Source organism: Thunnus thynnus, chromosome 13 (genome assembly GCF_963924715.1).
Source record: "Thunnus thynnus chromosome 13, fThuThy2.1, whole genome shotgun sequence".
Taxonomy (NCBI): domain Eukaryota; kingdom Metazoa; phylum Chordata; class Actinopteri; order Scombriformes; family Scombridae; genus Thunnus; species Thunnus thynnus.
The window spans coordinates 10,225,568-10,238,521 of NC_089529.1; the positions used below are offsets into that span (position 1 = coordinate 10,225,568).

At 42.8% G+C, this 12,954-nt stretch overlaps 1 protein-coding gene across 1 annotated transcript; it reads right to left on the bottom strand.

The window, feature by feature from the left end:
* Positions 1–200: 200 nt before the first annotated feature.
* On the bottom strand, positions 201–12,417 carry pafah1b2 (platelet-activating factor acetylhydrolase 1b, catalytic subunit 2). The gene is made up of 6 exons (XM_067607746.1): positions 12,175–12,417; positions 11,721–11,802; positions 9,557–9,646; positions 7,318–7,434; positions 3,904–4,026; positions 201–3,124 (listed from the first exon to the last, which is right to left on the bottom strand). The coding sequence occupies exons 2-6, from the start codon at positions 11,799–11,801 to the stop codon at positions 2,846–2,848; spliced, it is 690 nt and encodes a 229-aa protein (XP_067463847.1). The 5' UTR covers position 11,802; positions 12,175–12,417; the 3' UTR covers positions 201–2,845.
* Between the last annotated feature and the right edge of the window lie 537 nt (positions 12,418–12,954).

A 12,954-nucleotide genomic window follows, 5' to 3' on the forward strand; every position in this document is an offset into this window, starting at 1 on the left:
CTATCAGAAACATGAAATCTCTAAGAATCCAGCACACATGACTTCAGACTTCATGTTGTTTAGCTTTGGGTTGAGCTTAATGTTTCAAAAGTGCGTCAAACTTCACACTCAGTAGACAGTACAGGACTCCGGATGGACCAACTATTTTTGCCACACTGGGACAGTTTTGGGTCACAGTTAAAATAAATGAGAGCAACATCAAAAGTGAGCAAATGGTTTATTAACTAGGTATTTTACAATGTGCGAGAAATCATATACACTCTAGCAGCCAGCCTAAATGTTTAATGAGGACATTTTTTACATGATTCTACATCGCCTCTGAGTGCTGAGTAAATTATTTCAACATTAGCAAGATAAACTTTGTGAAAGTAAATTAATTAAAGCAATAAGGAACGCTGGCTAAAAGACAGGCGGCGTGGAATGAGCAGTGAGCCCTCTTAGTGTCAACTTAGTTTTCTGGTGAAATGGCTCCCTCTGCTGGTGAGAATCTAACACTAACAGTGTTGCAGGTTTTGACTTTTTGAAGAAATAGAAGACTCCAACACATGATTAGATCCTTGTGTTTGTTTTTTGTTTTTTTTATTGGAATGCTTTACCTCAATAACGTGACAACGAGCCAAAACAGTGCAAATAACGTATCGCACCAGACACAGACTCCCAAAATCTCAACCCCCTTCAAACATCACATTCTCAAGCTTCACATGTCTTATATACAACCGGGGTCACTTCTAGACACTCACACAACTCCAGCTTACATAATCCAGTACCAGACATACTGTACACAACCGTCCCCATGAACACTTAAGGCACACACACACATACACTATTTAACACAGCACGCAAATGTGCAGAGCTTAAGACAGCAGTAATGTCGGATAATTTTTGATGCTCGGCATGAGACTCTCAGCCGCGATTTGAACACAACTGAGCCATGAGGAAACAGCTACAGACAGTATAAGCTCACAGACAAATGGTTTTCTTGACATGAGCTGTGATTGCTTTTTTTTAGCGTGACAATATTCAGAGTATAGTCGTGCTCCGTAGCTTAGCCTTATGCTACTTTTTAATTTCTAAAAATATTCGGTAACTATGCCATGTAGAGAAGTCAAGGTCCCATGGGTAGCAGGGCTGGGTGAGAGTCAACTACAAATACAACAGGGACAGAAATAAAGAGGAGATGAGAAACAGAATGAAGAGAAAATACTGTATATCCATGTAATAAGGAGGGAGAGGGAGAGAGAGCCTGTGCTATATAGTCAAAGTTGAAGTCTATGAATATTTGGATAAATATTAGTGTGACACAGACGCAGCATGAGACAGCTTCTTTTTTTTTTTTTTTTTTCCGCTGACATCAGTAAGAAACTGTCCACATCAACCTGTATTCATAAGGAATTATATGATTAGCAGTGTAAGATGAAAGCAGGAGGATTGGAGCTAATCTGACAACCGCCTTTTCATCTCAATATTTTATTTTTTTTATTTTTTTTTTACTCTGCTTTTAAAAATAAAAATAAAGCGCAAACTGAGATGATGGCCTGGAGTGACGTGTTCAAATATTCTTTATATTCAAAAATTGTCTTTTAACGGATACAGGAGGAGGAGCACAATTTAAAAAAGCTGGCAGGATTTAGTTTAGCAATACAATATTTTTGACATTTAAATGAAATGTCAAGAGAGGCAGAGTGAAGTGTGAATCTACAAATAAAATGTAAATACACTTGCCCGGGTGTGATAGAAGCTTTGCATGTAAGCAGCAGGGTCGGGGGGGGGGGGTTTGGAAGACCTGCGTAGATTATCGGACAAGTACAGTCAAAAGCATTACATCGCTAACGGATACGTATGAATACACGATTTTCACTGATATTAACTCACTTAAGACACGAGTCGTTGGCCGACTTTCTACACAAAAGCTGAGACTCGCCTGAAAACATGCATTCAGCGACGACGTTGGGTCTAACATTTAGTTTAGTGATTTTTTAGTGACACAGCAGTGGAGTATTGATCTACTGTGAGACAGTTTGCTCTCTAGATATCCACTGATCTATTTCATACTGATTAACTCTTTCCTAAGATGCCTAAACAGTTACATATTGGGCTCAAATGTAAACATTTAGAAGACTAAGTGCTCCTTGTTTGGCTGAGTATATGAATAAGTACATATAAAAACTGGACTGATAGACAAACTATCATTTCATTTGTGTAAATTATTTTATATGCAGATTACACTTTGAGCAAAAGCATTTGTGAGTCTTATATTTACACGTGTGTCTCAGCAGTAGCCCCTCTCTATGGGTGATTCCCAGCCTTTTTAGCTTGTGGACCCCTACAACGAAGCAATGGAGTAATTTTTGAAGGATTTCTAGAGGCCTGGAGATGTTAAAGTATCCAGTGTTCCAATCAAATCAGTGTTATTTAGACTAGAAACTATATTATGTTTTTCTATTTGGTCTCACATCAAACTAAAGTTGTGTCCGTGGCACAGGTGACAGAGGGAAACACTCATTAATTAATCTGTGTGTGTGTGCCACTGCAGTCGCACATGATCTCAGTATATCTGTCTATGACTCACAGACGTCTGACCTTGGAAAATCCTTTTGCAACAGAGCTTACTACTGCAATCACAGTCTGTAGTGAGGTCTCTCTCCCTCTTCAGCGCCTCTCCACACCCAACCCTCCGCTCATGAATGTGATCCCGCACCCCTCTCAAGCCCACTCACATCAGGGTGCCTCCTTCTCCTGTGAGTGAGCCCCTTCCTCCTCCTGATACCAGAAGCATGTCTCCCCCGTCTCCCACAGCAGCGGGTGAGACATGCCTCCGGATAAATGTGCTGTTCGGCCACGGCCCTCAAACCAGTGACGCCCGTCTCTCCTCTGGCGTTTCCTCCAGTATCTGGAGCAGCAGGTCGCTGAGGGGCTTCGCTATGGTGCGGTAACCCGTTGATGTCAGGTGGAGGAAGTCAAACATGTCCTGCGGGCTGATGGTTCCGTCAGAGTGGACGAACTCTGCGCTTACATCCAGGAACTGAGCCTGGCCCAGGCGCGGCAGCCAGGAGCGAAGGAACCCGTTGACGCATGCGTTCTTCTCCCTCAGCGGGTTTGGACGCTCCCCTCGAGGCATCAGACCCTGAGGATGACAAAAATGTTTTGACTTACGCGGGACGTCAAATCGCTTAGATTTAAAACATTTTGCATTTCAGTTGGTTGTTTTGAACACATTTAGTCACATTGTAGTTAAAATTATCCAAGTTAGTCTATCTTTGAAACTATTAGAATCATGAGTTTTTCCATTGAAATCCAGGGGCGGGGACAGCCACTAGCACAAAAACTCAGTTATTATTTATGGAGGATGATTCTGCAGTTTGCACATCTGACTGGAAGCAGCGTCTCTTTTACTGAAGAGGTAAAAATAACACAATGTAAAACTATTTACTTTCTTGTCTGAGTCTACTCTGTGTTTTAGTAAGAATACGTTTTTGAAAATATGTCTTTAGTTAAACAGGACAATAAACCAATGCTATGTTTCATTCAAGCATACAGTCTGTAATTCCAGTGTTTTTTCTAACTCCGTTTATTCTACCCCATACTGAAGTTAAGCAGCATGTCCACACTTCAGAGCTGTCGACTTCTCTGACATCGGTGTTGTGTTAAAGACTAACAATCGACATCTACTCTGTTGCACAGCAGCTGTGTTCTTTGTTTTTAATTGTGGGATGTTTTAACATTTTCAAGGGCACTGACGTCAACAATCCAAACGTGGTTCAGTGTCTCACCAGGTCTACAGAATATTAACAACACAGTAAACTGTTTTTATTTTTTCTTAAAAGAAAAAGAAACCAGAAAACGTATGTTAAATTCCACATGTCAATAAACAAACAAGGTGCAACAAAAGAAAATTAAACTTACCAGTACAACTATCTTTGCCTTGGGGAGGCGGGAGATGAGCAGCTTTGTGATTGCAAGAATTCCTCCTGCGACTTGCTCTGCTGTGTGTTCGTGATTGTTGGTTCCAACCCACAACACCACCACCTGGACAAGACCACAGACACACATTTTGTTCACTTTGACTGAACACACTAATCTCCAGAACTCAGAGCATGATATATAGTAATAACTAAGCAGCATGTCGTCAGGCAGTTGTTTTGAGGTTAGTGAGTTCTCATGGCTTGATATCTGGGTAATAAGTGAACAGTGCAAGCTGTCCCTGATGTCTATATCATTTGAACAGTCAATAAGCACAGTTAGGGTGATAGAGCAGGCTGCTGCTGCTACAATATTTTCAAAATGCACAGTGCAACTCAATAACATGGCTGCTGGGACCACAAAAGCTGTTCTGGACAAGACTCACTGATGACAATGGCCCATTAGGCCACCTGCTCCTGCTACATCCAAAACGAGCAGGTCAGGGACACCGACATCCATCTACAAGACCATCTCTGCATCCATCTCAACATCAGAGGAAAAACCGACATAAACATGGAGGAATTGAACACCCGCTGTGATCCTGGCCACATGGATCCTCTCTGCCAAGCACCTTGCTAGACAATGTACTGGCGTTGGCTAATAAACTGTACAGGATATCAGGAACTGTAATGTTCTTTGTTTCACTAAAACCTGGCTAAATCCTGGAATACTGGAAAGCCCCATTCAACCGCGTAACTTTTTCTGTATAACGATCTGACAGAACAGAGGACTCTGGTAAAAATCAAGGAGGAGGCGTGTGAATAAGGATTGGTGTGACAGTTGGAATATTAAAACGCTATCCTGTTCCTGCTCAGCTGATCTGGAGTTATTGTCAATCAAATGCAGACCGCACTTCCTAACAGGAAATGGTCAGGCCAATCAGAGGCTGCCCTACAGTCTGCACTACATGACACCGTCTGGAGCACATTCCAGGACACCACTGTCGACAATGGATTCACTGAGTCTGTGGTGGATTTAATTTGTAAAACGACAGCAGCAACTGTACCCAAAACTTCAGTTAAATCATTCCACAACCAGGAAACATAGATTACCAGAACCATCTGGGATGCCATAAACACACGCACTGCAGCCTACAATTTAGGGCTGCAGCCTGGAAACATGGACAATTAAAAAGCAGCAGCATACAATGTAAGAAGAGCCATAAAGGAAGCAAAAAGGCACCACAGGAAGGAAACAGAATTACAATTCCAGGAGGGCAATCCCAGAAGCATGTGGCAAAGTCTAAGAACTGTGACAGATTACAAGCCCGCTCCCTCCTCCTTGTCAATTGCAGATGCATCTCTAGCAAGTGAGCTAAACAACTATTATGCTCACTTTGAGGCTGTCAGCAGCGAGCAAGCAAAAACTAGAGCTGAAGCAGAGGTCAATGGATGGGTGGGTGCACCTTTCATACTGATAACCTTTTCTGAGCATGACGTCATGAAGGCTTTTAAGTGTGTGAACACCAAGAAAGCAACAGGACCAGATGGTATCAGTGGGAAGGTCCTTGAACTGTGTGGTGACCAACTAGCGCCAGTGTTCACAATGATATTCAACCTGTCCCTGGCTCAGTCTGTCATACCCATGTGGTTCAAGAAGTCCACCATCATTCCTGTACCCAAGAAAACAAGACCAGCCTGCCTAAATGACTACCACCCAATGGCACTCACCTCTGTAGTGATGAAGTGCTTTGAACAGCTGGTCAAGGATTACATCTGCTCCTGACTACCCAGCACATTGGACCCACCATAGTTTGGCTACCATCTCAACTGATCAATGGAAGACACCATAGCACACATCCTCCACACCACCTTATCTCACCTAAACGAAAAAAGGGAGCTGTGTGAGATTACTGTTCATTGACTACGACTCAGTGTTTAACACCATAGTTCCCTTCAGGCACGTCACAAAGCTCAAGGACCTGGGATTAAACACCTCACTGTGCATGTGGATCCTCGACTTCCTGACGGGCAGACCCCAAGTGGTGAGGGTAGACAGACACACCTCTTCTACCCAAATCCTTAACACCGGAGCACCCCAGGGCTGCGTTTTGAGCCCCCTGCTGTACTCCCCGTACCCACACAACTGTGTAGCCACTTTTGAAACCAACATCACTATCAAGTTTGCTGTCGACATAGCTGTGGTGGGCCTGAACACAGATAACCATGAAAAGGCCTACCTGAAAGTGGACTTTGGGAAGAAGCAGAGAGGGAACTACGCACCCCTTGATATCAACAGGTCCTTGGTGGCGAGGGTGGACAGCTTCAAGTACCTTGGTGCCAACATCACCGAAGGTCTGACCTGGGGGCGGCACACTGACTCAGTGTGAGAAAGGCAAGGCAGAGACTGTTTCACCTCAGACACTTGAGGAAATTCCGGGTATCCCCTCAAATGCTCCTGCATCATTGAGAGCGTCCTGAAGGGGAATGCCTGGTATGGAAACGGGACTGAACAGGACCACAAGGCCCTGCAAAGAGTGGTTTGTTCAGCTGAACATACAATAGGCGGTGCTCTACCCTGCCTAAAGGATATCTACACCAGGCGCTGCAAGAATAAAGCTAGGAGAATCATTAAGGATCCCAACCACCCAGATAAAGGCCATTTCTCCCTGCTGCGCTTGGGAAGAAGGTCCCGGATACACCAGGCCAGCACTGAGAGGCTCAGGAAGAGCTTCTACCCTCAGGCCACTAGGATCCTAAATGAGGTCACTGCCAAACAACTTGATTCCACTGAGCGCAGCTGCGTCACGTTCCAGCTGTGACGCAGCCGCAGGACCTGATCACGACCACTCTAGACAGTGACCCCGAAGGTATCAATAGTCCCAGAAGCGGCTCTCTGCTCTGCTAAAAATATGTGTCTAGTCTATTTTTTGATGGAAGTCAAGTCAAGCTACATAGAGCAGATTGAGCTGGGCAGGAAGTCAAACACAGGAACAGCATAGAGCATCCGGTCAATTTTCAAAATAAAACACCATGTGCAGACTCCTGATTGTATATCAGCAATTAACACAATTACATCAGACAAACAAAGAAACCGTTTAAAAACATAGCCTGGTTACCCATAGCAGAAGCACAAAAATCAAGGAAAAATGACCAAATCAACAAAATCAGAGCAAGTCAACAAAATCAGGTAGTTCAGTTGCACTGCTACTGCAGCCTAAAGGCGCTCATTTGGCTTTGGCTTTATGCTGCCGTAATTTCTGTAGTTGCAGGGCAAGTGAACTTAAAAGGCGGCTGGCTTGACTATAGTTTTGCAAACAGTGTCTCACTTGGCTGCAGTCAAAAACTCTCTGTTTCTGAAATGCTCCCAGTGGGGTATGATACAGTGTGGAGGAAGATCTCAGCCAGCTTGTCTCACCTTGGGACGGATGTTCTCCAGCTCCCCATTCTGCAGCCTCCACAACACATTACAGGTGGTGTCCCCTCCGATGCCAAAGTTAAGAGCATGAAGAGGAGAGAACAACTCCCTCCAGACCTGTGGACAGAAAAACACAAATCTGCATTTAATACGAGCTTTCTCCAATGCTCACAAAAAAGCTTTTCACCAATCTGCAGCCCTCATGTGTATAACTTTGCTGGGAGTTGTTACTGCTTAAATTGGAACACAACAAATTTATTCAGCGCAGACAAGTAGAACTGGAAGTGATGAAACAAAAACAAACGAGCAGACAAAATTGGAACTGGAATACTATAAACTGAAGCTGATAAACGAGGGACAGCTGTCTGGTGGGGGTGCTGTTCAGGAAGAGAGTCGATGTTAATATTGAAACTAACCTGCAATTGTTTCCCAAGTTCACAGAAAAAGGTCTAGACCTGTTTTTTTCTTTGTTCGAGTGGGTGGCAGAGTCCCAGAACTGGTCTGACAAGGACCACACTGTTGTTATTATGTGTCCTCACAGGTAAGACACAGGAGACCTGTGCTTCTTTGACTATGATGTTGTTAAGACTACAGTGTTGCAGGCGTATGAGCTGGTTCCCAAAGCCTATCAGCAACGTTTTGAGGAATTGGAGAAAGAAGGAACACCAGACTCATGTTGAATTTGTGCAGGGTTTGGTTGAACAGTTCATTTGCTGGTGTTCAGCATAAGAAGTTACAACTTTTCAAGAACTGTGTGATTTAGTAGCACACGAGCAACTTAAAAACCCCGTGCCAGATAGTACTGCTACTTACATAAATGAACGAAAACTTAAAACGCTCCAAGAAGCAGCAATTTTGGCCGATGAGTATATTCTGACTCATAAAAATACTTTTGGCGAAGTCAGTGTTAGTGTACAGTCACAGGTGGAGTCTGGTTCTTCCAGGCCTGAGTAAAGTAGTTGGGAGAACAGTGTTGCATTTTGTAGATGGTCCCTGTGCACTCGCCTCACAGCCGGCTGAACATAGAGAATAATGTTATTTGTCCAGCTCAGAGGAAGGCTTGTTTTGGTGAAATTAAGGTTGTAGCTCATTGTCTACCTTACTACGGTAGGAAAGAGGCCTCGTTTGTGTTATTGACATGTTCATCACTCTTAAGTGTCCTCTGGAAACACTTCCTTTGTGTTGTGGTATTTGCAGTGCGTTTTCTAAATGCTGCACGTGCTGTCAAATTGATGAAGATGTTTTCTTCATTTGCTTTTGTTTTGTCTATTTGCATATGTTTTCTTAAGTTGCAGTGCGTTTGCACTTGTCTGCCACTGTAAGAGTGGCAGAGGTGTGCCAGGAGGATGGACCACGACTGAATCAACTCCTCCTGATTGCTCTACAAGAGGGCTAAATATGTGTCACAGATCGCTTGTCTGGTACATACTACTATGGAAATTATGGGGGTTAAAAAACACTTGTCCCTCCAAACAATTTATGAGCAGTCTATTATCAGACAGGCAAAGAAAATAGTGTCTGATCCAACCCACATTCTCCACCCAGAGTTCCAGTTTTTACCTTCTGGTAGAAGATTCAGGGCTCCCAAGAGCAGGCTGAACCGTTATAAACATTAATTCCTGCCCATGTCCATCAAGCTTCTCGACACTAATATGTGATGTAGATGTTGGCCATGAGGGTTGTGCAATATGTCGCCGTTATCAGTAGATATGCATGTGTGTATGTGTACAGGCAAACTGTTGCATATGTGTATGTTATGTCTCATATTATATGTCCAGCTAGCAGGGTTTTGTTCGGTTGTGTTTTGCATTGTATTAGATTTGCTTTCCACCTCACTCCTTGCATACATTACACACTTTCTCACATCAGTGTACTCACTACACCACTGATACTACTGATCTACTCATCCCACAGTAAATGTGTGTATGATTTACTATTAGTTTGTTTTACTTTAATCCAAGATTATTTGTGTGGTCTCCCTTGTTTTGTCTGGACTTTGAGCTGGTTCATGACAACTGATTATCAATAGTTGTGGATTAATTTTCTGTCGATTGACTAATCGATTAATTGATTAAGTGTTGAACCTCTAATGGATGCATCCTGCTTTGCTTTGATCTTCAGGGGAGAAAGATCAGTTTTGCTACATATTAAAAAAATATATAAGTAAACAAAATGAAGAGGCAGCTGCCATGCGAGCAGTCAAATGTCCCGGTGTAGAAAGATAAATATCTTATCTTACCTCATATTGCTGCATTAGCTGTACCATTGAATCCCCCACAAAGAGCACGTCTGGTTCAGCATCCTTACACTCCTGCACAAATCTTGTGTGCTGCAAAAAAAAAAAGAAAAAGAAAAAAGAAAAACACAACCTTGTCACAACAGAGTTTGAGATGTGGTCCGTAATTGTGACAGACAGGATAGATAAATGAGCATTTACATGTCATTCACAGTAAACAATATAATGTAATCAGCTCCATTTGAGGTCTTTCAGTCCAAGTTAACAGCTTGTGTTATGAGTTTTCTAAATCTTCTTCTAGGATAATACTCGTTAGCCTTCCCAGTCAGACAAAATCCTGCAAGCTCATCACAGAGGAGACACGTCTGCTGCCCCATCTGATAGAGAGCTTGGAATAAAGCAGACTATCTCAGTCCTATTAGCTTTGGAGGATTAACCTTGCATAGACATAAGAGGAGGTGCCATCAAAACAAGTTAGATAAAGAAAGAGAGCAGGTCTTGGGAATGGTTATAATTCATGAGCGCATGATTTTTTTGAGTAAGGTCACAACCCTAATATAATGATCATCCACATGAATCTGTGAAATGCTGATTTACATGTTATAACTTGAACATACATACACGTGGAAATCTTGACAACACTAAGCTTTAGTTTTTATGTGTGAGATTGGAGAGTCAGAGTCCTCTGTTTATCTTATGAGCACTCAGAGCTTACAGTAATATAGAAAACACCTAATGTAAAGCATGTAAAATTAAAAATATGACAACGGTGCTGTCCCAAAAAAGTATTCCATCTAAGGTGTTGGGAGCAACAAAAGGATTCACAGTCATGCATTTCTCTGCTGGAAACTTTTGTTTACATTGATTCAAAACTGATCTAAGCATGGAGAAGTCCAAGAATGACACAATCCTGTTGAGAAACAATGTAAATCTTACAGATGGTAAATGTATATTATTATTTATATAGCACCTTTCTAGTCTTCTGACCATTCAAAGTGCCCATTCACACACTCATTCATACACTGATGGCACAGCTTTCGGGAGCAATTTGGGGTTCAGTATCTCGCCCAAGGATACTTCGACATGCAGACCGGTGAAGCCGAGGATTGAACCGCTGATCTTCTGATTAGTGGACGACCCGCTCTACCTCCTGAGCCGCAGCATTTTAGCCTGCATACATAAGGGACAAATCTGGTATTCTTTAGGATAAAAAGTGAGTATTTTTCACACTAATCAGAAATACCACTGACCTTTGCCCAGGCACGATGAGCTAAAATAGAATCTATTCCAGCATTGATGAAGGCTGCTCAAGAGCTCAAACTAAACTTTTTTTTAGGGTAAACAAATTTGGAGGGCAAAGGAGGAGAGGAGGGTACAGTTTCTTTAATATGTTCTTCCATCTGGGTGATTGGACTGTGAATTTCAAGATCCTGTATACTCTACAACAGTAGGCATATGCTATTATACTGTATATCTAAATATGTGTGTGCAAATAGGTGAAACTATAAACTTAGCAGCTACACTTTATGGTTTTTATTTCTTTATTTTTCAGCTGGTTTTTTTGGGGGGGATATTTTATTTACTTTATTGTTGTGCTTATTTATTCATTTATTTTCTTCTTCTTTTGATTTTTCTCTTTAGAGCTGAGGGGTATAAAGTATAAAGTGTGGGAGGGTACAGGCTGCTGCTTTTGTTTGTTGAGTTGTTTTGGTAATGTAAAGACCCTGGATAGAGATGTTGAAACACCTTATTATTATTATTATTATTATTATTATTATTATTATTATTATTATTACTGTTATTATGATATTATTGATTGCACGCTCCATATACTGTTTTCTCCTGGTCAAGATTCATTCTCTTCAATTTAAAATCTAATCCTGTAGCAGCTCTTCTCCCTTATCTCACTTCTCACGTATTTTTATTGTATATTCTTCCTTTTTGATATTATTAAGGACTACTTGATTTTGTGTATATATTTTTTTGATTGTTCTGCACCACAACACAAAAGCAAGTTCCTAGTATGTGCAAGCCCACATGGCAATAGACCTGATTTTGATTTATACTCTTTGCATGGCAGTTCATTTCGTGTTGTGTGCCCTGTGCTCTTACCAAACTACATTGGGGGGGGGAAGCAGTATAAAAAAGAGAAAGAAATACCACCAACCTGTGACATCCAACGTTCATCTCCTTGTACATCCTCTACTTGCTGAGCCACTGCAGCTGGGTTCAGTTCATCTCCGCTCATCCTGCATGGAGACACCGCCGCCTTTATTACATAAAACCACACACACAGCTACACAGGGACACAGTCACAGGACGCGGGGTTCATGCTGTTTTAGGTTTGCTGCTACAGCAGTGGGAGGAAAGCAAGCATCAGCACCACCAGCTAGCAGAAACCATCGCTGTGCTGCAGCAGCTTAGCGCTTCAGCAGCAGACAGACTGGCCTAATACGGATGTAGGCTACTTTCGCTTTCAAGGCGGGAGCTTACAGATGACAGAGAAGATCGCATTAAACCCGCTGACTGGTTATCTGACGTTAGCTCGTTAGCTATCTGACACTTTGACACAGCCGTCGTTAATATGAACATTTCCATTGTTAAACTACGAGACAAACTACCTGGCTGGGTGTAGGCCGTCACTTCTCGGCTCCTATCAGGCTTGCCTCAACTTCACTTTGACTGCTGTCCGGGTAGCCGATGCGGCAGATGCTCGCTAGCAAATGGTTAGCTGACTCCAGCTAGACGAGACAACAAAAGGTGTGTCAAGAAGGCAAAATCTGCAGAGAGTGTAGCGCGGGGAGAGCGCCGATCTGCTGCTAGGAGCTGTAACACCGCAGGAGGGCAACACATGAGCTACACTTTACCCTGAGTGTAGCCTGTCAGGCACCATATACAGTGCATTATAACTTGAGAGTGGCAGCATGTCCATGAGTGTCAGGCAACTTATATATGATACCCTGAGAGTAGCCTGTCAGGCAGCCTATACATTTTATCTTAGCCCCTTTTACACAGCCTGTTCAAGGCGAGAATGTTGCACCGCTATTCTGCTTCACTGTTCTGTATAAAATGTACGAACACGGGATGAGGGGGTATTGTTGTTTCACCATTAAGGAGGTAGAGCAGCGGAGGTAGTCACATTGCCGGATCAACATCTGTGTAAAATGGACAGCCGGCATGGCAGGACTATACACACTAGATGCTGACGCTGTTGTGTTACACTCACGCCTCTGATTCCTTATCGCCAGCATGATATCTAAAGTTACACATGGGGGCGGTATTATGCCGGCTTTGTTTGGTTCAGTATAAACAAACAAAGCCGGCATAATGACGGGTCTTCATTATAGCAGTATTACGGGATCTCTATATGAAAGGGGCTCCTGAGAGTAGCCCGTCTGCCA